Source organism: Bombina bombina, chromosome 4, assembly GCF_027579735.1.
Source record: "Bombina bombina isolate aBomBom1 chromosome 4, aBomBom1.pri, whole genome shotgun sequence".
In the NCBI taxonomy this organism is placed as follows: Eukaryota; Metazoa; Chordata; class Amphibia; order Anura; family Bombinatoridae; genus Bombina; species Bombina bombina.
In genome coordinates, this window is record NC_069502.1 from 970716691 (window position 1) to 970743718 (window position 27028).

General features: G+C 40.1%; 1 protein-coding gene across 1 annotated transcript in view; it reads left to right on the forward strand.

Moving 5' to 3' along the window:
• The window catches only part of CFAP61 (cilia and flagella associated protein 61), an 854500-nt gene that overhangs the window by 186111 nt on the left and 641361 nt on the right, over positions 1 to 27028 (forward strand). The window contains exons 11-12 of the mRNA XM_053712009.1: positions 12021 to 12060; positions 12364 to 12503. Coding sequence (XP_053567984.1) covers positions 12021 to 12060; positions 12364 to 12503 — 180 coding nt within the window. The remainder of the gene's footprint in view (positions 1 to 12020; positions 12061 to 12363; positions 12504 to 27028) is intronic.

Sequence of the window (27028 nt, forward strand, 5' to 3'; positions counted from 1 at the left end):
TCAGTAGTTAAGAGCTTTCTGGGCTAACGCCGGTTCATAAAGCTCTTAACTACTGTACTCTAAAGTACACTAACACCCATAAACTACCTATGTACCCCTAAACCGAGGTCCCCCCACCTCGCCGCCACTCGATTAAATTTTTTTAACCCCTAATCTGCCGACCGCCACCTACGTTATACTTATGTACCCCTAATCTGCTGCCCCTAACACCGCCGACCCCTATATTATATTTATTAACCCCTAATCTGCCCCCCACAACGTCGCCGCCAGCTACCTACACTTATTAACCCCTAATCTGCCGTCCGCACGCCGCCGCCAGCTACATTATAGCTATGTACCCCTAATCTGCTGCCCTAACATCGCCGACCCCTATATTATATTTATTAACCCCTAACCTGCCCCCCACAACGTCGCCGCCACCTACCTACAATAATTAACCCCTAATTTGCCGACCGCAAAGAGCCGCCACCTACATTATAGCTATGTACCCCTAATCTGCTGCCCCTAACACCGCCGACCCCTATATTATATTTATTAACCCCTAATCTGCCCTCCCTAACATCGCCGACACCTAACTTCAATTATTAACCCCTAATCTGCCGACCGAATCTCGCCGCTATTCTAATAAATGTATTAACCCCTAAAGCTAAGTCTAACCCTAACACTAACACCCCCCTAAGTTAAATATAATTTAAATCTAACGAAATTAATTAACTCTTATTAAATAAATTATTCCTTTTTAAAGCTAAATACTTACCTGTAAAATAAATCCTAATATAGCTACAATATAAATTATAATTATATTATAGCTATTTTAGGATTAATATTTATTTTACAGGTAACTTTGTATTTATTTTAACCAGGTACAATAGCTATTAAATAGTTAAGAACTATTTAATAGCTAAAATAGTTAAAATAATTACAAAATTACCTGTAAAATAAATCCTAACCTAAGTTACAATTAAACCTAACACTACACTATCAATAAATTAATTAAATACAATACCTACAAATAACTACAATGAAATAAACTAACTAAAGTACAAAAAATAAAAAAGAACTAAGTTACAAAAAATAAAAAAATATTTACAAACATAAGAAAAATATTACAACAATTTTAAACTAATTACACCTACTCTAAGCCCCCTAATAAAATAACAAAGCCCCCCAAAATAAAAAAATGATCTACCCTATTCTAAATTACTAAAGTTCAAAGCTCTTTTACCTTACCAGCCCTGAACAGGGCCCTTTGCGGGGCATGCCCCAAGAAGTTCAGCTCTTTTGCCTGTAAAAAAAAACATACAATACCCCCCCCCCAACATTACAACCCACCACCCACATACCCCTAATCTAACCCAAACCCCCCTTAAATAAACCTAACACTAAGCCCCTGAAGATCTCCCTACCTTGAGTCGTCTTCACCCAGCCGAGCCGAATTCTTCATCCAAGCGGGGCAGAAGAGGTCTTCCATCCGATTGAAGTCTTCATCCAAGCGGGATCTTCTATTGTCATCCATCCGGAGCGGAGCGGCAGGATCCTGAAGACCTCCGACGCGGAACATCCATCCTGGCCGACGACTGAACGATGAATGACGGTTCCTTTAAATGACGTCATCCAAGATGGCGTCCCTCGAATTCCGATTGGCTGATAGGATTCTATCAGCCAATCGGAATTAAGGTAGGAATATTCTGATTGGCTGATGGAATCAGCCAATCAGAATCAAGTTCAATCCGATTGGCTGATCCAATCAGCCAATCAGAATCAAGTTCAATCCGATTGGCTGATCCAATCAGCCAATCGGATTGAACTTGATTCTGATTGGCTGATTCCATCAGCCAATCAGAATATTCCTACCTTAATTCCGATTGGCTGATAGAATCCTATCAGCCAATCGGAATTCGAGGGACGCCATCTTGGATGACGTCATTTAAAGGAACCGTCATTCGTCGTTCAGTCGTCGGCCAGGATGGATGTTCCGTGTCGGAGGTCTTCAGGATCCTGCCGCTCCGCTCCGGATGGATGACGATAGAAGATCCCGCTTGGATGAAGACTTCAATCGGATGGAAGACCTCTTCTGCCCCGCTTGGATGAAGACTTCTACCGGATGGAGGACCTATTCTTGCTCCGCTTGGATGAAGAATTCGGCTCGGCTGGGTGAAGACGACTCAAGGTAGGGAGATCTTCAGGGGCTTAGTGTCAGGTTTATTTAAGGGGGGTTTGGGTTAGATTAGGGGTATGTGGGTGGTGGGTTGTAATGTTGGGGGGGGGGGGTATTGTATGTTTTTTTTTACAGGCAAAAGAGCTGAACTTCTTGGGGCATGCCCCGCAAAGGGCCCTGTTCAGGGCTGGTAAGGTAAAAGAGCTTTGAACTTTAGTAATTTAGAATAGGGTAGATCATTTTTTTATTTTGGGGGGCTTTGTTATTTTATTAGGGGGCTTAGAGTAGGTGTAATTAGTTTAAAATTGTTGTAATATTTTTCTTATGTTTGTAAATATTTTTTTATTTTTTGTAACTTAGTTCTTTTTTATTTTTTGTACTTTAGTTAGTTTATTTCATTGTAGTTATTTGTAGGTATTGTATTTAATTAATTTATTGATAGTGTAGTGTTAGGTTTAATTGTAGGTAATTGTAGGTATTGTATTTAATTAATTTATTGATAGTGTAGTGTTAGGTTTAATTGTAACTTAGGTTAGGATTTATTTTACAGGTAAATTTGTAATTATTTTAACTATTTTAGCTATTAAATAGTTCTTAACTATTTAATAGCTATTGTACCTGGTTAAAATAAATACAAAGTTACCTGTAAAATAAATATTAATCCTAAAATAGCTACAATATAATTATAATTTATGTTGTAGCTATATTAGGATTTATTTTACAGGTAAGTATTTAGCTTTAAATAGGAATAATTTATTTAATAAGAGTTAATTAATTTAGTTAGATTAAAATTATATTTAATTTAGGGGGGTGTTAGTGTTAGGGTTAGACTTAGCTTTAGGGGTTAATACATTTATTAGAATAGCGGTGAGCTCCAGTCGGCAGATTAGGGGTTAATAATTGAAGTTAGGTGTCGGCGATGTTAGGGAGGGCAGATTAGGGGTTAATACTATTTATTATAGGGTTAGTGAGGCGGATTAGGGGTTAATAACTTTATTATAGTAGCGCTCAGGTCCGGTCGGCAGATTAGGGGTTAATAAGTGTAGGCAGGTGGAGGCGACGTTGAGGGGGGCAGATTAGGGGTTAATAAATATAATATAGGGGTCGGCGGTGTTAGGGGCAGCAGATTAGGGGTACATAGGGATAATGTAAGTAGCGGCGGTTTACGGAGCGGCAGATTAGGGGTTAATAATAATATGCAGAGGTCAGCGATAGCGGGGGCGGCAGAATAGGGGTTAATAAGTGTAAGGTTAGGGGTGTTTAGACTCGGGGTACATGTTAGAGTGTTAGGTGCAGACGTAGGAAGTGTTTCCCCATAGGAAACAATGGTGCTGCGTTAGGAGCTGAACGCGGCTTTTTTGCAGGTGTTAGGTTTTTTTTCAGCTCAAACAGCCCCATTGTTTCCTATGGGGGAATCGTGCACGAGCACGTTTTTGAGGCTGGCCGCGTCCGTAAGCAACTCTGGTATCGAGAGTTGAAGTTGCGTTAAATATGCTCTACGCTCCTTTTTTGGAGCCTAACGCAGCCTTTATGTGGACTCTCAATACCAGAGTTATTTTTATGGTGTGGCCAGAAAAAAGCCAGCGTTAGCTACGCGGGTCCTTACCGACAAAACTCTAAATCTAGCCGAGAGGCTGCAGATAATGAGGTATGATTGTAAGTTCTTTGTTGCATATATCTAACAGGCCCATGGTATCTACCTCTACCATTTTTCCCTGGGATACTGGCTGCTTAATGAACATTTGTGTGGAAGACAACCCTAACTGCTGTTTATTTCAGAATCATTTTTATATCTCTTTAACAAACAAAGGTTTAAAATAGTTACATGGGATTAAGACAAAAAATCACATAGGTAAACAAAGAGATAGAACGCATGTTTAACCCCTTTACTATCGGGAATTATAGAGAAAAAATTGCCCAAATACTGGAGAATTTTAAGCATTTTCACTCCATTTAAACAGAAATAGAGGCGTGTTTTTATTTTTTATTTACCTATCAGAACTATATATTTTTTTAACCCCTTAAGTACTTCCCCAAAAAAACAGAGCATTTTTAGCATTTTTGCCATCACTACATTTAAACAGAAATAGAGCCTTTTCTCCAACATAGGTGTGTCCGGTCCACGGCGTCATCCTTACTTGTGGGATATTCTCTTCCCCAACAGGAAATGGCAAAGAGCCCAGCAAAGCTGGTCACATGATCCCTCCTAGGCTCCGCCTACCCCAGTCATTCTCTTTGCCGTTGTACAGGCAACATCTCCACGGAGATGGCTTAGAGTTTTTTAGTGTTTAACTGTAGTTTTTCATTATTCAATCAAGAGTTTGTTATTTTCAAATAGTGCTGGTACGTACTATTTACTCAGAAACAGAAAAGAGATGAAGAATTCTGTTTGTATGAGGAAAATGATTTTAGCAACCGTAACTAAAATCCATGGCTGTTCCACACAGGACTGTTGAGAGCAATTAACTTCAGTTGGGGGAACAGTTTGCAGTCCCTTGCTGCTTGAGGTATGACACATTCTAACAAGACGATGTAATGCTGGAAGCTGTCATTTTCCCTATGGGATCCGGTAAGCCATGTTTATTACGATTGTAAATAAGGGCTTCACAAGGGCTTATTTAAACTGTAGACTTTTTCTGGGCTAAATCGATTGATTATTAACACATTTTTAGCCTTGAGGAATCATTTTATCTGGGTATTTTGATATAATAATATCGGCAGGCACTGTTTTAGACACCTTATTCTTTAGGGGCTTTCCCAAAGCATAGGCAGAGTCTCATTTTCGCGCCGGTGTTGCGCACTTGTTTTTGAGAGGCATGGCATGCAGTCGCATGTGAGAGGAGCTCTGATACTTATAAAAGACTTCTGAAGGCGTCATTTGGTATCGTATTCCCCTTTGGGTTTGGTTGGGTCTCAGCAAAGCAGATACCAGGGACTGTAAAGGGGTTTAAAGCTTAAAACGGCTCCGGTTCCGTTATTTTAAGGGTTAAAGCTTCCAAAATTGGTGTGCAATATTTTCAAGGCTTTAAGACGCTGTGGTGAAAATTTGGTGAATTTTGAACAATTCCTTCATGTTTTTTCGCAATTGCAGTAATAAAGTGTGTTCAGTTTAAAATTTAAAGTGACAGTAACGGTTTTATTTTAAAACGTTTTTTGTACTTTCTGATCAAGTTTATGCCTGTTTAACATGTCTGAACTACCAGATAGACTGTGTTCTGAATGTGGGGAAGCCAGAATTCCTATTCATTTAAATAAATGTGATTTATGTGATAATGACAATGATGCCCAAGATGATTCCTCAAGTGAGGGGAGTAAGCATGGTACTGCATCATTCCCTCCTTCGTCTACACGAGTCTTGCCCACTCAGGAGGCCCCTAGTACATCTAGCGCGCCAATACTCCTTACTATGCAACAATTAACGGCTGTAATGGATAATTCTGTCAAAAACATTTTAGCCAAAATGAACCCTTGTCAGCGTAAGCGTGGCTGCTCTGTTTTAGTTACTGAAGAGCATGACGACGCTGATATTAATATCTCTGAAGGGCCCCTAACCCAATCTGAGGGGGCCAGGGAGGTTTTGTCTGAGGGAGAAATTACTGATTTAGGGAACATTTCTCAGCAGGCTGAATCTGATGTGATTACATTTAAATTTAAATTGGAACATCTCCGCATTTTGCTTAAGGAGGTATTATCCACTCTGGATGATTGTGAAAATTTAGTCATCCCAGAGAAACTATGTAAAATGGACAAGTTCCTAGAGGTGCCGGGGCTCCCAGAAGCTTTTCCTATACCCAAGCGGGTGGCGGACATTGTTAATAAAGAATGGGAAAGGCCCGGTATTCCTTTCGTCCCTCCCCCCATATTTAAAAAATTGTTTCCTATGGTCGACCCCAGAAAGGACTTATGGCAGTCAGTCCCCAAGGTCGAGGGAGCGGTTTCTACTTTAAACAAACGCACCACTATTCCCATAGAGGATAGTTGTGCTTTCAAAGATCCTATGGATAAAAAATTAGAAGGTTTGCTTAAAAAGATGTTTGTTCAGCAGGGTTACCTTCTACAACCCATTTCATGCATTGTCCCTGTCACTACTGCCGCATATTTCTGGTTTGATGAACTGCTTAAGGTGCTCGATAGTGACTCTCCTCCTTATGAGGAGATTATGGACAGAATCAATGCTCTCAAATTGGCTAATTCTTTCACTCTAGACGCCTCTTTGCAATTGGCTAAGTTAGCGGCTAAGAACTCTGGGTTTGCTATTGTGGCGCGCAGAGCGCTTTGGTTGAAATCTTGGTCGGCTGATGCGTCTTCCAAGAACAAGCTACTAAACATTCCTTTCAAGGGGAAAACGTTGTTTGGTCCTGACTTGAAGGAGATTATCTCTGATATCACTGGGGGTAAGGGCCACGCCCTTCCTCAGGATCGGCCTTTCAAGGCAAAAAATAGACCTAATTTTCGTCCCTTTCGTAAAAACGGACCAGCCCAAGGTGCTACGTCCTCTAAGCAAGAGGGTAATACTTCTCAGGCCAAGCCAGCTTGGAGACCAATGCAAGGCTGGAACAAGGGAAAGCAGGCCAAGAAACCTGCCACTGCTACCAAGACAGCATGAAATATTGGCCCCCGATCCGGGACCGGATCTGGTGGGGGGCAGACTCTCTCTCTTCGCTCAGGCTTGGGCAAGAGATGTTCTGGATCCTTGGGCGCTAGAAATAGTCTCCCAGGGTTATCTTCTGGAATTCAAGGGACTTCCCCCAAGGGGGAGGTTCCACAGGTCGCAGTTGTCTTCAGACCACATAAAAAGACAGGCGTTCTTACATTGTGTAGAAGACCTGTTAAAAATGGGAGTGATTCATCCTGTTCCATTAAGAGAACAAGGGATGGGGTTCTACTCCAATCTGTTCATAGTTCCCAAAAAAGAGGGAACGTTCAGACCAATCCTAGATCTCAAGATCTTAAACAAATTTCTCAAGGTCCCATCGTTCAAGATGGAAACCATTCGAACTATCCTCCCTTCCATCCAGGAAGGTCAATTCATGACCACGGTGGATTTAAAGGATGCGTATCTACATATTCCTATCCACAAGGAACATCATCGGTTCCTAAGGTTTGCATTCCTGGACAAACATTACCAGTTCGTGGCGCTTCCTTTCGGATTAGCCACTGCTCCAAGGATTTTCACAAAGGTACTAGGGTCCCTTCTAGCGGTGCTAAGACCAAGGGGCATTGCAGTAGTACCTTACCTGGACGACATTCTGATTCAAGCGTCGTCCCTTCCTCAAGCAAAGGCTCACACGGACATTGTCCTGGCCTTTCTCAGATCTCACGGCTGGAAAGTGAACGTGGAAAAGAGTTCTCTATCCCCGTCAACAAGGGTTCCCTTCTTGGGAACAATTATAGACTCCTTAGAAATGAGGATCTTTCTAACAGAGGCCAGAAAAACAAAGCTTCTGGACTCTTGTCGGATACTTCATTCCGTTCCTCTTCCTTCCATAGCTCAGTGCATGGAAGTGATCGGGTTGATGGTGGCGGCGATGGACATAGTTCCTTTTGCGCGCATTCATCTAAGACCATTACAACTGTGCATGCTCAGTCAGTGGAATGGGGACTATACAGACTTGTCTCCGAAGATACAAGTAAATCAGAGAACCAGAGACTCACTCCGTTGGTGGCTGTCCCTGGACAATCTGTCTCAAGGGATGATGTTCCACAGACCAGAGTGGGTCATTGTCACGACCGACGCCAGTCTGATAGGCTGGGGCGCGGTCTGGGGATCCCTGAAAGCTCAGGGTCTTTGGTCTCGGGAAGAATCTCTTCTACCGATAAATATTCTGGAACTGAGAGCGATATTCAATGCTCTCCAGGCCTGGCCCCAGCTTGCGAGGACCAGGTTCATACGGTTTCAATCAGACAACATGACGACTGTTGCGTACATCAACCATCAGGGGGGAACAAGGAGTTCCCTAGCGATGGAAGAAGTAACCAAAATTATTCTTTGGGCGGAGTCTCACTCCTGCCACCTGTCTGCTATCCACATCCCAGGAGTGGAAAATTGGGAAGCGGATTTTCTGAGTCGGCAGACATTGCATCCGGGGGAGTGGGAACTCCATCCGGAAATCTTTGCCCAAGTCACTCACCTGTGGGGCATTCCAGACATGGATCTGATGGCCTCTCGTCAGAACTTCAAAGTTCCTTGCTACGGGGCCAGATCCAGGGATCCCAAGGCGGCTCTAGTGGATGCACTAGTAGCACCTTGGACCTTCAAACTAGCTTATGTGTTCCCGCCATTTCCTCTCATCCCCAGGCTGATAGCCAGGATCAAGCAGGAGAGGGCGTCGGTGATCTTGATAGCTCCTGCGTGGCCACGCAGGACTTGGTATGCAGATCTGGTGAATATGTCATCGGCTCCACCTTGGAAGCTACCTTTGAGACGAGACCTTCTTGTTCAGGGTCCGTTCGAACATCCGAATCTGGTTTCACTCCAGCTGACTGCTTGGAGATTGAACGCTTGATTTTATCGAAGCGAGGATTCTCAGATTCTGTTATCGATACTCTTGTTCAGGCCAGAAAGCCTGTGACTAGAAAGATTTACCACAAAATTTGGAAAAAATATATCTGTTGGTGTGAATCTAAAGGATTCCCTTGGGACAAGGTTAAGATTCCTAGGATTCTATCCTTCCTTCAAGAAGGATTGGAAAAAGGATTATCTGCAAGTTCCCTGAAGGGACAGATTTCTGCCTTGTCGGTATTACTTCACAAAAAGCTGGCAGCTGTGCCAGATGTTCAAGCCTTTGTTCAGGCTCTGGTTAGAATCAAGCCTGTTTACAAACCTTTGACTCCTCCTTGGAGTCTCAATTTAGTTCTTTCAGTTCTTCAGGGGGTTCCGTTTGAACCCTTACATTCCGTTGATATTAAGTTATTATCTTGGAAAGTTTTGTTTTTAGTTGCGATTTCTTCTGCTAGAAGAGTCTCAGAATTATCTGCTCTGCAGTGTTCTCCTCCTTATCTGGTGTTCCATGCAGATAAGGTGGTTTTACGTACTAAACCTGGTTTTCTTCCAAAAGTTGTTTCTAACAAAAACATTAACCAGGAGATTATCGTACCTTCTCTGTGTCCAAAACCAGTTTCAAAGAAGGAACGTTTGTTGCACAATTTGGATGTTGTTCGCGCTCTAAAATTCTATTTAGATGCTACAAAGGATTTTAGACAAACATCTTCCTTGTTTGTTGTTTATTCAGGTAAAAGGAGAGGTCAAAAAGCAACTTCTACCTCTCTCTCTTTTTGGATTAAAAGCATCATCAGATTGGCTTACGAGACTGCCGGACGGCAGCCTCCCGAAAGAATCACAGCTCATTCCACTAGGGCTGTGGCTTCCACATGGGCCTTCAAGAACGAGGCTTCTGTTGATCAGATATGTAGGGCAGCGACTTGGTCTTCACTGCACACTTTTACCAAATTTTACAAGTTTGATACTTTTGCTTCTTCTGAGGCTATTTTTGGGAGAAAGGTTTTGCAAGCCGTGGTGCCTTCCATTTAGGTGACCTGATTTGCTCCCTCCCTTCATCCGTGTCCTAAAGCTTTGGTATTGGTTCCCACAAGTAAGGATGACGCCGTGGACCGGACACACCTATGTTGGAGAAAACAGAATTTATGTTTACCTGATAAATTTCTTTCTCCAACGGTGTGTCCGGTCCACGGCCCGCCCTGGTTTTTTTAATCAGGTCTGATATTTTATTTTCTTTAACTACAGTCACCACGGTACCATATGGTTTCTCCTATGCAAATATTCCTCCTTAACGTCGGTCGAATGACTGGGGTAGGCGGAGCCTAGGAGGGATCATGTGACCAGCTTTGCTGGGCTCTTTGCCATTTCCTGTTGGGGAAGAGAATATCCCACAAGTAAGGATGACGCCGTGGACCGGACACACCGTTGGAGAAAGAAATTTATCAGGTAAACATAAATTCTGTTTTTTTATATTTACATATCAAAACTATCAATACAACCTAAAGTATTTATCTAGGCCCATTTTGGTATATTTCATGCCACCATTTCATCGCCAAATGCGATCAACTAAAAAAAAAAATTGTTAACTTTTTCACAATTTTCTCACTGAAATTATTTACAAACAGCTTGTGCAATAATGGCTATGAAAGGGATATGAAACCCAAACTTTTTCTTTCATGATTCAGATAGAGCTTGCAATTTTAAACAACTTTTTAATTTACTTCTATTGAGAATTATATGCTCTCTTGGTATCTTTTGTTGAAAAGCAGGGATGTAAGCTAAGGAGCCAACCCATTTCTGGAGCACTATATGGCAGCAGTTTTGCAAGAATGTTATCCATTTGCAAGAACACTAGATGGCAGCACTATTTCCTGCCATGTAGTGCAGATGCCTTCCTAAATATCTCTTTAACCCAGAATATCATGGGTACGAAGCAAATCTGATAATAGAAGTAAATTGGAAACTTTTTTTTTTTAAATGGTATCCTCTGTCTGAATAACAAAATGTTTGTTTTTCATATCCCTTTAAGTAGACATCCCAAGGTTGTGATCTAGGTCCATTTTCACAAACCTCACTAAAATTATTTACATGCCGCTTGTGCAGTCATGACACAAATGATTGTAAAAGCTTCTCTGGGATCCCCTTTGTTTGGAAATAGCAGATATGCATGGATTTGCCATTGATTTTTGGTAATTAGAATGCCGAGTCTTATTGCATCTTCGCATCACACTTCTGAAAATTCCTGGTAGTGAAGGGGTTAATTAGTTAGCTGGTGAGGGAACTATTATAGTAACGTAGGTATTACCCTCCTACCTGAAACCTCACACCTCCCAAACAGCTCCCCCCCACCCACACTCATCTCTACCATCTTAGGTCCTGACAGACAGTGTGCCAGTATGCAGTTTAGGTCTTCTTTTTTTTTATTGTTATTTTTCTGCAGTGCAGTGATCCCTCCTCAATTCTCCTAAACCGCTCTCTAACCCTCCCCCCACCCCCTAGTGGCTTCCATCGTTGGTATTGGCAGCTGTCTGCCAGTACCCAATTTATAGGGTTTTTGAAGAAAAAAATGTTTACATTTTTTTCTTGTAGTGTAGTAGTCCTCCCAACCCTTGATCTTTACTTGCGGCGCCCCAAACCAACCATCCCAAACTTTTTCTTTAGTGCAGTACACATCCCTCCCTCTCCAAAATATTTTTTTATGTAGGGTACGGCCCCTCCAATTCCCACCCCTCTGCCACTGGGCCGCTCATTTGCCTCCCACCTTCCCTATCACACCTCCTTCCAGCACCAATTAAGTTCTTTACAGTGACACAGACCATATGAAGGCAGATGCTGGAAAAGCAAGTCTTGGTTGTCACTTGACAACCGAGACTGCTTGGGCTTCCAGCAGTATGGACATAGATCTACTTTATACGGTACACTGGGCTCTCAAGCACACAGCTAGATTAAAAGCTAAATGGAAGTTAGTTACAGCATTTGGCCAAATGGTGATAGGCCCAGGACTACGTCAAGGTCTCCTCCACCCTGGTTCCCTAACCTACAGCCATACAATGCATGCCTTCGACCAAACATACTGAGATACAAACAAGGGGGACACAGGCCCTTTGTAGTTTCCCCAGACATACAAAATGCAGAAATTAACTGCACTCTCAAACTTGGCTGGGTACACATCCCATGTGAGTTTTGCAGGCTCATGGGATATATATACCCCGTCCAGGTACCAATGCCAGACTTCCTATATGTATGCGTAAAAATACAGTTATAAAATTTGATTGCAAACTGTTTGATAAGCAATTTTATACTGATTTATACTTTTTATGAAAACTCACGTCTCTTAAATCTTTGTTTCATTTTATTTTAAAGGTCCATGGATTTCTTGAAATATGTTTTTTGTCTTTTCCCTGTAAGTATACATTCATTATAGTTTAAAAATAATAAAGAACATTTCAAAATGAAACTATATTTTTTTTTTCCCAAAAGTACATCATTTATTGAGGGAAAATGAAGTAAATATGCCCTTGGCAGGTTTAGGAACCTGGGTTTATTTCTAAAATGTTTTAGTTTTTTTTAATGAAGTTAGTTTTGTGCGAGAATAATAGGATCTGGGCCTTTTGATAACTGATGGATTTTGATGAATTATTTTTGTATTTCCTGGTGTTTAGTTTGCATTCATTCAGGTAATATGTTTTTACTTTTCATTGTCAAGGATAAAGACTTTTGCATCATCACAGTGCCTCACAACATACCGGAATTTCCTTTGCTCCAAACCTTTGTGCGTGTCGTCCCATTGAGCACAAGTACATTATCTCAGGAGCTTTACGTTTTCCATCGTTGCGGATTGCTAAAGTAAGTGGAAAACTGGTTCTAAGAACCTAAAGTGGCATTAAAGGGATATTCCAGCCAGAATTGGAAACAACATGGGTGCATTCCGGTATTGAAGAGAAGAAATGTTGTAATATATATGCATTAGCAAAAATGCTTCTAATAAAACCTATAGCTGTTTCAAAAGTGTATTTAAGTATGCACCGTGCACCAGCATTTTAAACACAAGACTTGTTCAGAGAGCCTAAGGTGCTTGTACCATCTTGTAATGACTCAATTTGTTAATTGCTGACATGATACAGCCCCACTGATGATCTAAGCAGCTGCATTATTTAAAATGTGGGTGCAGTGAAAATATCTAGCTATGCTTCACATGCACGTGCAGAGAATAATGTTAACACTAAAACAGTGATTACTCTTAACAGAAGCATTTTTGCCAATACATGTATATTGAAAATATGTTTCTATTCAAAGATGCAATATATCTATGTGCATTTATATTTTGACTGGAATGTCCCTTTAAGAAGCCGGGTGGGGGCAGTGTAATACTTTGTAATATTATAACATTTTCTGTTATTTATAATTGTTACTTAAAGGGACAGTCTACACCAGAAATGTTATTTTTTTAAAAGATAGATAATCCCTTAATTACCCATTCCCTAGTTTTGCATAACCAACACAGCTATATTAACCCATTAGTGACCGGACCATTTTTAAATTTTCTTACCGTTAGGGACCAGGGCTATGTTTAGTTGTATTTGTGTTTAGTTGTAATTTTCCTCTTACTCATGTATTATACCCACACATATTATATACAGTTTTTCTTGCCATTAAATGGACTTTCTAAACATACCATTATTTTCATCATATCTTATGATTTACTATAAACATTTTTTTATAAAATATGATGAAAAAAATTGAAAAAAAACACACTTTTTCTAAATTTGACCCCCAAAATCTGTTACACATCTACAACCACCAAAAAACACCCATGCTAAATAATTTCTAAATTTTGTCCTGAGTTTAGAAATATTAGGGTTGCACCGATACTGATACTAGTATCGGTATCGGTACCGATACCAAGTATTTGCATGAGTACTTGTACATGAGTACTTGTACTCGTGTAAATGCACCGATACTTAAACCGATACCTCCACTTCCTACCCATATGCTATCTTGTGACATTTTTTCATACTGCATGTTCCCATTTCATTTTAAGCTGGAATGGAGACTAAACTAAAAATACTACTATTGTTCTGCCAATACAAATTGTTGTTATTTGTATTTTTGTAGGAGAGATCACTGTACCCCATTCAGACAAACCCCTGAAGTACTGGGCAGTTAATAAACTAAAATTTCCAGCACTGGATAAAATGGCCCAAAAATATCTTTCTGCCCCATGCAGTAGCGTGGAAAGTGAAATACTGTTCAACTTAGAGTCAAACCTCCTTACTGATAGCAAAAACAGACTAATAGCTGAACATGCAGAGATGCTTCTGTTCTGTTCCTTAAAAAGAACTTGCCACTAACTTTTGAAAAATTATTCTTATTGCTAGATTGTCCTTTTTACTGCTAGTTCTCATTTTGCACAATTATGTTCAAAACATAGTGTACTCTGAGGAACATCCATAGCCTTAGATTATATAATTGCAGGAAGAGTACTCATAGGACAAATTAAGTTAATTCCAATGAACACTCATCCTGAAATTATAGGACTAGATTTAGATTACATTTGATTGGTAAGCTTTACCAATGCTCTGTTCACATTTCCAATTCCATAGACTTTAATGGAGTAGGACATGTAATGAGATCATTGGTAAAGCTTGCCAGTCAAATGTAATCTAGCCCATAGTGTTGTTCCCCATGATTAAACAGTGCGCTGTTCTATTTTTTACTGTATTGCACTTTTGGTTGGTTGTAATTTTATATTTGTTATTTATTGTTGTTGTTATTAATATATTTTATTGTAATATTTTTATTTATAAACATGTTCTGTGAACTTTGTGACAAATAAAACTGTTTTATTATTTCATAATGTTTTTTGAGTTACAGTCCTTCATAATTATAAAGAAGGAATCTTAAATAGTTAGTCTGTATTGTGCTTGGTAAACTATCACATGACAGAAAAAAAAAAAAAGTATCTGTAATTGGTATCGGCGAGTATTTGAAAACAAGTATCGGTACTTGTACTCAGTCTTAAAAAAATGGTATCGGTGCAACTCTAAGAAATATCCAATGTTTACCATTAACCTTGAATTAATGCTTGAATTATACACCTTTTCCTCTACCGTATGACAGTAGAATAAAATTATAAGATCCTGCAGAGGACTGCGATAGCCAAGGAAATCTGCTCAGCGGAAGAGGATCCATGCAGTCACGTGACCACAATGAAAAAACAGATGCGACACAGGGGAAAAAAGCACTCGAATACTCCACTATCCACAGAAAGCTTAATAACATATAAAGTGCAAAAGCCCCATTTTATAAGATGCCTTCTTAAAAATAAATATTAAAATAAATAAATACAAAAGGTATACAGATCCTCCTATAACCCTGTTTATATTTTAACCTCCCAAGTTTAACTCCCTTATAATTTCCTTAAGTAACATAGTGCCCTGCTTCTGCTGCCCAGAGAAAAATATCCCCAATATGAAGAGTTATATAAGTCTCCTTACATCCACTTGAAGGAATTCACCCCCAAAAGTGCCATATCCTTCTCACCTAGAAGTCAAACAGCACTTACCTGTGGATTCAGCTGCAGGGCAGGAACAGCTTCTCAGTTATGACAGACTCAGCTGACCTCTGACAGGGACCTGTAGAAAAAGAAAAGCAGAGTAACCAACCCTGGTTTTCTATATAGGGGTAGCATAAATGTTGGAAGGGAAGCAAGGACTACCTCGCCGTATTCCAACTGCTAAAAGCCACCACGACTCTTACTAAAGAGGACTACATGAAGACAGCATAGCCCCAATCCTTACTTTCAGGGAAAAGTACCCATTAAAGGATTAAATATCTTCAGACACCATCTTCACACATCCTCCTGATGTACAAGTCAAAGAATGACTGGGGGTTTATGGGAAATGGAAGTGATACTTACAGCTTTGCTGGGGAGTTCTTTGCCTCCTGGTGGCCAGGAGTTGAATTCCCACTAGTAATTAGAATGGGTTTGTGGACTCTCCATGCCACTGGAAAGAAAGTTTATTTTGGACTAGACTGTTTTTTTAAGCTATACAAAGTACAAATTAATTGCACAATTTAACATAAATTGATTAAATGATAATTTGAGCCGAAAACATAAACATTTAATGTTAACTAATTCTAGCTTAAATGGACATAATACTCATATGCTAAATCACTTGAAACGGATGCAGTATAACTGTAAAAAGCTGACAGGAAAATATCACCTGAGCATCTCTATGTAAAAAAGAAAGATATTTTACCTCACAATCTCCTCAGCTTAGCAGAGTAAATTCTGTGTAAAAAGTTATACTCAGCTGCTGCCCAGCTGCAGGTAAAAAAAAAAAATATATGAAGAAATGAAGAGCAGCCAATCAGCATCAGCACTGCTGAGGTCATGAACTCTGTGATCTCATGAGATTTGACTTAACTCTCATGAGATTTCATAGTAAGCTTCCTTTAAACTGAATAGGGAAATAACATGAGAGTGCACAAGGCTCAACCCCTAAGCTGTCCCAGGACAGACATACTAATATGCTGCTTAGAAATCCTTTACAATGGGAGGTGGCTTCTGAGAAACTTTTGAGGTAAAATATCTTTCTTTTTTACATAGAGATGTTCAGGTGATATTTTCTAGTCAGCTTTTTACAGCTGTACTGCATCACTTTCAAGTGTTTAAATATGTGGAAGAAGTTTTATTATTATTTTTTTGTTTCCTCTAAGACGCCTTCATATTTTAAATTGTGATTTTTAGCAGGTACTTTCCATTCAGTATTAGCAATTTTATGTATATTTTTTATTTAGTTATTGCAGTTTGAGTTTGACAGTTCCTTAATAGGTTTCCATCTTGTTTTATATATTGTTTCTTTATATTGTAGTTTGTGGGAGACAAAATTATTTTATTAAATGAAATCTATGCAAAGTGTGGGAATGGCTTATCGGAAACAAAGAGATATTATAGAATAGTATTTGTTGTAAATGACGAACATGTTAGAAAGGGAAGCTCTTTGCATATTAATAGGACTGGAATTTAGAATATGCTTTAACATATGTGTATTTCTGAATTATGACTTTTATCTATATAGTGTGATAAATAAACCACATAGCAGCCTATAGAAATTTTAGCATAGTGATAACTCAGGAACCATATACATATGAAAAATTGACCAATTTGTTCTTCATATATGAATTTTTAAGCCTTTTGTCAAACAGACAATATCTGCTTAAAGAAACACTAAATGCAATAGAATTCCATAATTAACAAATGCACAATAAAAAGACAATGCAATAACACTCTGAATTTCAATTAAGCAGTAGATTTTTTTTCTGGCAAATTAATTTTTTCTCCCAATTTTCTCCCCCCAGTATCATGTGACAGACATGAGCCAATCACAGACTAGTATACATATACCCTGTGAGCTTGTGCACATGCTCAGTGGGAGCTTGTTCCCAAAAAGTGTGTATATAATAAAAACTATGCAATATTTGATAATTGAAGTAAATTGGGAAGTGTCTTAAAACTGCATGCTCGTTTTGAATCATAAAATGTTATTTTGACTTGAGTATCCCTTTAAATAATCCAGACAAATTTGTTCTTTATTGAAAAGATATCATGGTTTGGTAATTAGCTGAAAGAGTGATGCTTATCAAGTCTTGGAAAATACATGGAAATTTAGTAATGGCGGTTATTGTTTTATATTGTGTGTGTATAGACCAGTCCTTTTCAAACACAAACATATATCAAAACATACAGTATTATAAAAATGTATGTCTCAGGTACAGTGGTGTATTTATGTTTTGAGCTGCCCTGGGCACTCAAAATTCTCTCCCCCCCCCCCCCCCAAGGTTTGAGGCCATTTTTGGCTATAATACTTTTATCCTTTTTGGTCAGGGTGTAATGTGCTCAGGTACAATATAAACATTGTTTACTTTGAAATTCATTGAATGTTTATTATTTATTTTCTACAGTTCTACCACTGGTGTCACCTATGTAAAAAAATGGTTGCAATTTTGTGCTATTAGATGTATTAGATGGATATAGAGAAAATATATATTTAAAAAAAAAAAATGAAAAAATTCCTAATTTAATTTCTTTCCTAAGACATGGAGAGTCCACAACGTCATTCCAATTACTAGTGGGATATTCACTCCTGGCCAGCAGGAAGAGGCAGAGAGCACCACAGCAAAGCTGTTAAGTGTCACTACCCATAATTCCCAGTCATTCTCTTTGCCCTGCGATTCCTCTCAACCTCCTGGAGGAGTTTTTTTGCCATCAGATTTTGCTGCACAGATATCTTCTGCGGTATCTGCTGCATTATCTGCTTTTCCCATGTTGGTTAAACGCATGAGGAAATCTAAACCTTTTTCAGATAGTAAGGTGTCTGTTGCCTCTGCTGCTGCAAAGGTTGACCTCCATCCTAAGTCTGATGAGGAGGATTCTTCGGTAATCCTTTTTACTGTCTCTAAAGAGGTAAACTTCAGATTTAAGCTTGAACACCTCCGTGTACTATTAAAGGAGGTACTGGCTACTTTGGACGACTCCGATTCTTCTGTCGCTGTCAACCCTAAGAAATCTAGTAAACTTAACAAATACTATAATGTTCCTTCCTCTGTGGAAGTGTTTCCTGTTCCACATTGTGTGTCAGAGATCATTGCACAGGAGTGGGATAAGCCAGAGATATCTTTCTCCCCATCTCCCGTTTTTAAAAGATGTGTCCTGTTGCTGACTCCATTCGAGACTCATAGCACACAGTGACTAAGGTAAAAGGGGCTATTTCTACTTTGGCTAAGAGAACCACAATTCCTATTGAGGATAGCTGTCCATTTAAGGATCCTAAGGACAAAAAGCTGGCGGCTTATTTAAAGAAAATGTATGTTCATCAGGGTCAACAATAGCAACCTGCAGTCTGTATTGCGACAGTGGCAAGTGCAGCATCTTATTGGTGCAGTGCTTTGTCATAATTGGTTTTATAGGAAACTCAGTTGGAGGAGATCCAAGATAGGATTAAGGCCCTCAAACTAGCCAATTCCTTGATTTCTGACGCAAGCACGCAAGTCATTAAACTGGGAGCCAAGATGTCTGGCTTCACTGTTCTAGCCCGCAGGGCTTTGTGGCTAAAATCTTGGTCAGCTGATGTTACTTCCAAGTCCAATCTTCTGTCGCTACCTTACAAGGGTAAGACCCTGTTTGGTCCTAGTCTGGCAGAGATAATTTCTGAAATTATGGGTGGAAAGGGGTCTTTTCTACCACAAGACAAGAAGAATAGACCTAAGGGGCGTCAAAATTCTAATTTTCGCTCCTTTCGTAACTTCAAAGGTCAGAACTCTTCCTCTTCCAAGCCGGAGCAGTCCAAGTCCTCTTGGAGACTCAATCAGTCTTGGAATAAGGGGAAACAATCAAATAAGTCCTCATCTGAGACTAAGTCAGCATGAAGGGTCCGCCCCCGGTCCAGTACTGGATCAAGTGTGGGGGGCAGACTTTTCTTGTTTCAGCAAGCTTGGATATACGATGCCCCAGATCCTTTGGCTGTGGATATAGTATTGCAGGGTTACAAAATAGTCTTCAAGACTTGTCTTCCCAGGGGCAGATTTCTCCTCTCAAGATTATCTGCATACCAGGTAAAAAGAGAGGCATTCATGAACTGCGTTCAGGTCCTTTTCTTCCTGGGAGTGATTGTTCCAGTTACACTAACGGAACAGGGCCTAGGATTTTATTCAAATCTGTTGGGGTTCCCAAAAAAGAGGGAACTTTTCATCTCATTTTAGACCTGAAGTGTCTCAACAAATTACTCAGGGTAGAATCCTTCAAAATGGAAACCATTCGTTCTATTCTCCCTTTGGTCCAAGAGGGTCAGTTCATGACAGCCATAGATCTGAAGGACGCGTATCTTCATGTTCCCATACACAGGGATCATCACCAGTTTCTGAGATTTGCTTTTCTAGACAAGCACTTTCAATTTGTTCCTCTTCCATTTGGCCTTGCCACAGCTCCCAGAATCTTCTTAAAGGTTCTGGGGGCTCTCTTGGCAATTATCTGGTCCCAGGGAATTGCGGTGGCTCCTTACCTGGAAGACATATTGGTTCAGGCGCCGTCTTTTCAACAAGCAAACTCTTTTGTTGTGTTTTCTCGGTTCCTAGGGATGAAAAGTGAATCTGGAGAAGAGTTCCATTGTTCCAGCTACAAGGGTGGTTTTCTTAGGGACCATCATAGATTTCCTATCTATGAAGATTTTTCTGACGGAGGTCAGAAAATCCAAACTTCTCTCTTCTTGTCTCTCTCTCCAGTCTTCTGTTCGGCCATCAGTGGTTCAGTGCATTAAAGTAACTGGTCTGATGGTTGCTTCCATGGACTTCATTCACTTTGCGCGATTCCATCTGAGAGCTCTAGAATTATGCATGCTCAGGCAATGGAACAGAGACCATTTAGATCTATCTCAGATGATAGATCTGGACCAGTTGACAAGAGACTTTCGTGGTGGATTTCTCAGCATCATCTGTCTCAGGGCACATGCTTTCGGAGACCCTCCTGGGTGATTGAGGCCATGGATGCCAGCCTGCTGGGCTGGGTAGAAGTCTGGGACTCATTAAAGCCTCAGGGCCTATGGACTCGGGAGGAGTCTTCTCTCCCAATAAACATCTTGGAGTTGAGAGAGATCTTCAATGCCCTGATGGCTTGGCCTCAGTTGTCCTTAGCCCAGTTTATCAGGTTCCAATCGGACAACATCGCCCCAGTGGCTTACATCAACCACCAGAGAAGAACTCAGAGTTCCTTGGCTATGAAGGAGGTGACTCGCATTCTGCAGTGGGAGGGGCTGGCCGGGCTCCTCGAACTCCCGGTTGGCCGCGTCACAACGGACACCCGCCTAACCCCTCTCAGACTGGCCGGGCTCCTGGAACTCCCGGTCGGCTACAGGACAGCAGGACACCCGCTAACTTTACCCCTGGTCGCCCCAGCAGCCCTTTGCCCCAGAGCTCCGCTCTTTTGGGGATTGGTAGCACCTAGGGAGGACAAGAGCAGGGGGAATTATCGGAGGGGAGCTCCTTTGGAAACCGGGGGTTTTAGACACCCCTATCCCGATAACTTCAACGGACTGTAACTCCGGTCCCCAGTAACGAATCAGGCTGATTTTTGGACTGTGGCAGCCAATGTGATGGATACCCCGGCTACCCCGACTGGTTAGCTCTGCCAAACTGGTCCTGCTTCCTCCCTGCCAACTGCAGCTATGTAGCTGGCAAGTGACCACAGCCTGTAGCCACCCCTGATGCCCGACAGCACCAGTACTCAGGGTCCCACCTTGTGGCAGACTCTGGCTACCCAGACTAGATAGCTCTGCCAGAGGGTCCTTCCTCTGCCTGGAACAGGCTGCTATGTAGCCCAGGAAAGTAATTTTAGGAGGAGCCCACCCAAATAACTAGACATACTAGCATTCAGGTGAAACAGGAACTCTCTTTATTGTAAAAAATACACTCCTTTTATGCACACAGCTCATCTTGATAAGACCCTGGATAATCCCACAATTTTCCCGCCATTCCCGCCCCTCCAGACCGACCGGCACCTCCATAGCAGCCACAGTCCCACAGAATCCCAGTACCTAGGGGTGGCGGTTTCGGTGTGATCCCGGTGAAGCAGCGGCACTTCCAGTGTGTCATTTTAAAGCTCCCGGTCCCCAGATGCCACAGTCCAAAAATCAGCGTGATTCGTTACAGTCAGTTGAAGTTATCGGGTTAGGGGTGTCCAAAACCCCCGGTTCCCAAAGGAGCTCCCCTCCGTTAATTCCCGCAGCTCTTGTCCTCCCTAGGGGCTACCAATCCCCAAAAAAGTGGAGCTCTGGGGCAAAGGGCTGCTGGAGCGACCAGGGGTAAAGTTAGCAGGTGTCCTACTGTCCTGTGCAAGACCGGGAGTTCCAGGAGCCTGGCCAGTCTGAAAGGGGCTAGGTGGGTGTCCATTGTGAGGTGGCCGACCGGGAGTTCCAGGAGCCCGGCCAGCCTAGGAGGGTTTTCCCGGTCATAGACCAGCTCTTCTCTTAACAAGTTTAGAACACAAAAACAAGCCAACAAAAAGCAAACAAAAAGCTTCCAGCGATTGTGGTTGCTCTAAGGAGCCCAAAACCACCCCCTAAACTAAACTACCAATAGCCGTTAAAAAGACCTTTTGTATGGCATTGCCCTAAGTTAAACAGCTCTTTTAAATTTAAAAAATACTAAGTCCCCCCTAACAGTAAAGGCCCCCCACCCACCAAACCCCCCAAAATAAAAAAAACTAGCACTAAAAAAAAACTAAACTACCCATTTCCCCTAAAGGGGCATTTGTATGGGCATTACCCTTAAAAGAGCATTCAGCTCTTTTACTGCCCTGGGCAATCAGCTTTTTTACAGCCTATTAAACTCCTAAACTTAAAAATAAAAAACAAAATAAAATTAAAACAAAGATTCTAAGACTAAGCCCCAAACAGGTACTCACCGTTCTTGAAGTCCAGCAGAGAAGGTCTTTTTACAGGAGGCTCCATCATCTTCTATGTTTATCCGGAGCGAATGCGGAGCTGAGGTGCGGAGCTGGATTCCCTAATGCACGGATCCTCCGCGGCAGACCTCAGCAGCGGCCCTCAGCGGTCGTGGAGGCTACTCTTCATGCGATCGTCCGTCGCACACTGAAGATTAAATGCAAGGTACTACCTCATATTTATTAGGGTACCTTGCATTCCTATTGGCTGAAATTTTGAAATCAGCTAATAGGATGAGAGCTACTGAAATCTTATTGGCGGATTTGAACAGCCAATAGGATTTCAGTAGCTCTAATCCTATTGGCTGATTTCAAAATTTCAGCCAATAGGAATGCAAGGTACCCCAAATTGAATGTGGTACCTTGCATTCAATCTTCAGTGTACGACGGACATCGGATGAAGAGGAGCCTCCTCGCCGCCGAGGAACGCCGCCGCCGAGTACTGCCACTGTTGAGGACCGCCGCTGAGGATCCATGCATCGGGGACGACAGCTCCGCGCCGCCCTCGTTCCAGATGAAGATAGCAGATGATGGAGCCGTCTGGAAGAAGACCTTCTCTGTCGGACTTCAGGAACAGTGAGTACCTATTTGGGTTTTAGTCTTTTTTTTTTTTTTTTTTTTAGATTAGGGTTTTTTGGGCTGGAAAAGAGCTGATTTTTATTTTTGGGGGGATTTTTTTATAGGGGTATTAGTTTAGGTTTAATTTTTTTATTTTGGTTAGCTTTGTTTATTTTTTTCTGTAATTTTACATTTTTTATTTTGTGTCATTTTGCTTTAGGGTTTGTAGTTTTTTTTTGTTTTTTTTTTTAAATAGGCTGCCCTCTGGGCAGGCTTATCGCCTAGTATAACAATAAACTGAGTCACACCAATGTTTTTGTTTCCCAGTGTATATAAAAGTTATATTTACTCTATAATCTAATCTATTAAGTGTGCAATATCATTATGTCTAAAAAAAAACAATGTACATACCTTAATTATACTGGTGGTGTGTATATATAGGTGTGTATTGATTTGCAATTATGTGTTTATATGTGTATTTGTGTTTTTTTGTTTATGTGTGTATTTATGTGTTTATATGTATATTTGTGTTTATATATGTTGGAAAAATGGCGCAGATAGACTTGCTCGACACAAGGTTGCCACAAACCTGCAAAGCGCAATAAAACAAGGTATATTACCATTAAAGAAAATCTCTATAAAAATCATACAATAATGCATAAATACCAGAAGTGACACCTATCCCTTAACCATGATAATTACGGTGGCTTTATCAGTTTTGTAGGCCATTCCTTAAAAAAAATGATGTGTTTATCTCCATGCAGTCTTCTATCATAATATAAATTTGTAGCAAATCTTTAATGGAAGTTTTTTTTTCTTCTTCTTCAAACACTATAAATTCAAGCAGAAAGCCAATGCAAAAATCAGTAATCAAATGCATAATATGTTCCAGACATCCATCAGGGACACAGCACTGTGCTTTAATTAATGATGCAGATTCTAAAGATAAGAACCCTGAACATAATTAATATTATGTCTTATGCTGATTATGTTTCCCTGGTGGTTTACTGAAGTATAGTATGTGATGAAAAAAATATATCTTTAGTCCTAGTTCACAGAAACCCATCATTTGTAACCACAAGAATAAAAGAAGCCAGTAAAACTCAAGCAAAAATTAATTATCTTACAGTCACTCAACAAGATGTACCAGACCTAGTATCCCATTTTAGTATTCATTATTTTATGGATTATATTTTTTCACTTATTCTGATGATTGACCTAATTTAATAAATGTAAACTGAATTATATACATAAAATTGGATTAATATTGTCAGCGTGTCTGGTGGGAACAAATTTTAAAGATATAGTGATAATCTATAAAGAGACCAAGCACCGGCAAGCTGAGCAATCTTTATATATTTCCTTTAATTCAGTACTGTGTCATGTTCATTCAATATCCACCAGCCTTTTGATTTTAATGTAGCCTACTTGTGGTGTATTAATGCACACTAGAAAGATTGAATGACACCACAGATTTTTTTTTTTTTAAATATCTACTAAATTGTAATTACCAAAAGAAAGCAGGAATAAAAGTGCAATAGTATACATTTATGTACATATACACAAAAATCACATATTAACAGAAAAACACATATTTCTTTCATGTAATTGGCAAGAGTCCATGAGCTAGTGACATATGGGATATACAATCCTACCAGGAGGGGCAAAGTTTCCCAAACCTCAAATGCCAATAAATACACCCCTCACCACACCCACAATTCAGTTTTACAAACTTTACCTCCTATGGAGGTGGTGAAGTAAGTTTGTGCGAAGATTTCTACGTTGATATGCGCTTCTCAGCATTTATGAAGCCCGTTTCCTCTCAGAGTACAGTGAATGTCAGAGGGATGTGAAGGGAGTATCACCTATTGAATGCAATGGTTTTCCTCACGGGGATCTATTTCATAGGTTCTCTGTTATCGGTCGTAGAGATTCATCTCCTACCTCCCTTTTCAGATCGACAATATACTCTCATATTCCATTACCTCTGCTGATAACTGTTTCAGTACTGGTTTGACTATCTGCTATATGTGGATGGGTGTCTTCAGGTAAGTATGTTTTCATTACTTAAGACACTCTCAGCTATGGTTTGGCACTTTATGTATTTATATAAAGTTTTAAATATATGTATTGTACTTATATTTGCCATGATTCAGGTTTAAGTATATTTCCTTTTGCAGACTATCAGTTTCATATCTGGGAAATGCATTTTTTAAAAATGTATTTCTTACCTGGGGTGTAGTCTTTTTTTCAATTGACTGTCTTTTTTCTAAATCTTGGGCAGAATTAGGCTTGCGACAGTGCAAAATGCTAAAGTTTATTGCGTCATTCTTGGCGCGAGATTTTTTTCACAAGGTTGCGTCATCTATGACGCGGGTGTGTTGTTCCGGACGTTTTTGGCGCCAAAAAATATTTGGCGCTAAATATTTTCATTATTTTAGACCCCATTCTTATTTGCCTCTTGCCTTTTTTTCTATGTCAGAGGGCTATTCTGTTTGCATTTTTTCCCATTCCTGAAACTGCCATATAAGGAAATTGATAATTTTGCTTTATATGTTGTTTTTTTCTCTTACATTTGCAAGATGTCTCAATCTGTTCCTTTTCTTAGAATTCACTGCTGGATCCCTGCTGCCTGATAACAGTTCTACCAAAGCTAAGTGCATTTGTTGTAAACTTGTGGAGATTATACCTCCAGCTGTGGTTTGTAACAGTTGTCATGATAAACTTTTACATGCAGATAATGTATCCATCAGTAGTAGTTCATTACCTGTTGCTGTTCCCTCAACATCTAATGCACAAGATATACCTGTAAATTTAAAAGAATTTATTTCTGATTCTATTCAGAAGGCTTTGTCTGCCATTCCACCTTCTAATAAACGTAAAAGGTCTTTTAAAACTTCTCATAAGGGTGATGAAATTTCAAATGACCAGCAACATACTGAATTATCCCTCTCTGATGAGGATCTATCTGATTCAGAAGATCCTGCCTCAGATATTCACACTGATAAATCCTCTTATTTATTTAAATTGGAGTATATTCGTTCTTTGTTAAAAGAAGTGTTGAATACATTGGATATGGAGGAAACTAGTCCTCTTGATATTAAAACTAGTAAACGTTTAAATTCTGTTTATAAACCTCCTGTGGTTATTCCAGAGGTTTTTCCAGTTCCTGATGCTATTTCTGATATTATTTCTAAGGAATGGAATAAGCCTGGTACTTCTTTTTTTCCTTCTTCAAGGTTTAAAAAATTGTATCCTTTGCCAGACGTTAGATTGGAGTTTTGGGAAAAGATCCCCAAAGTTGATGGGGCTATCTCTACTCTTGCTAAACGTACTACTATTCCTACGGAAGATAGTACTTCTTTTAAAGATCCTTTAGATAGGAAACTTGAATCTTATCTAAGGAAAGCTTAATTATAATCAGGTCATCTTCTTAGGCCTGCAATTTCTTTGGCTGATGTTGCAACTGCTTCAACTTTTTGGATGGATACTTTAGCGCAACAAGTATTGGATCATGATTTGTCTAGCATTGTTACGTTGATTCAACATGCTAATAATTTCATTTGTGATGCCATTTTTGATATTATCAAAATTGATGTTAAATCTATGTCTTTAGCTATTTTAACTAGAAGAGCTTTGTGGCTCAAATCTTGGAATGCTGATATGACTTCTAAATCCAGATTGCTATCTCTTTCTTTCCAAGGTAATATATTATTTGGTTCTCAGTTGGATTCAATAATTTCAACTGTTACTGGGGGGAAGGGAGTTTTTTTGCCTCAGGATAAAAAACCTAAGGGTAAATCTAAAGCTTTTAACCTTTTTCGTTCCTTTCGTCAAAATAAGGAACAGAAACCTAATCCTTCCTACAAGGAATCTGCTTTATTGGAATCCTTCAAATTGGAATAAATCCAAGCCGTTTAAGAGATCAAAACCAGCCCCCAAGTCCGCATGAAGGTGCGGCCCTCATTCCAGCTCAGCTGGTAGGGGACAGATTAAAAATTTTCAAAGATGTTTGGATCAATTCGGTCCAAAATCATTGGATTCAGAGTATTGTCTCTCAGGGGTACAGAATAGGATTCAGAGTAAGACCGCCTGTGAGAAGATTTTTTCTCTCACGCATTCCGGTAAACCCAGTAAAGGCTCAGGCTTTTCTGAAGTGTGTTTCAGACCTGGAGTTATCAGGGGTAATCATGCCAGTTCCGTTTCAGGAACAGGGTCTGGGGTTTTATTCAAATCTATTCATTGTCCCAAAGAAAGACAATTCAGACCAGTTTTGGATCTAAAGATTTTGAATCGATATGTAAGAGTACCAACT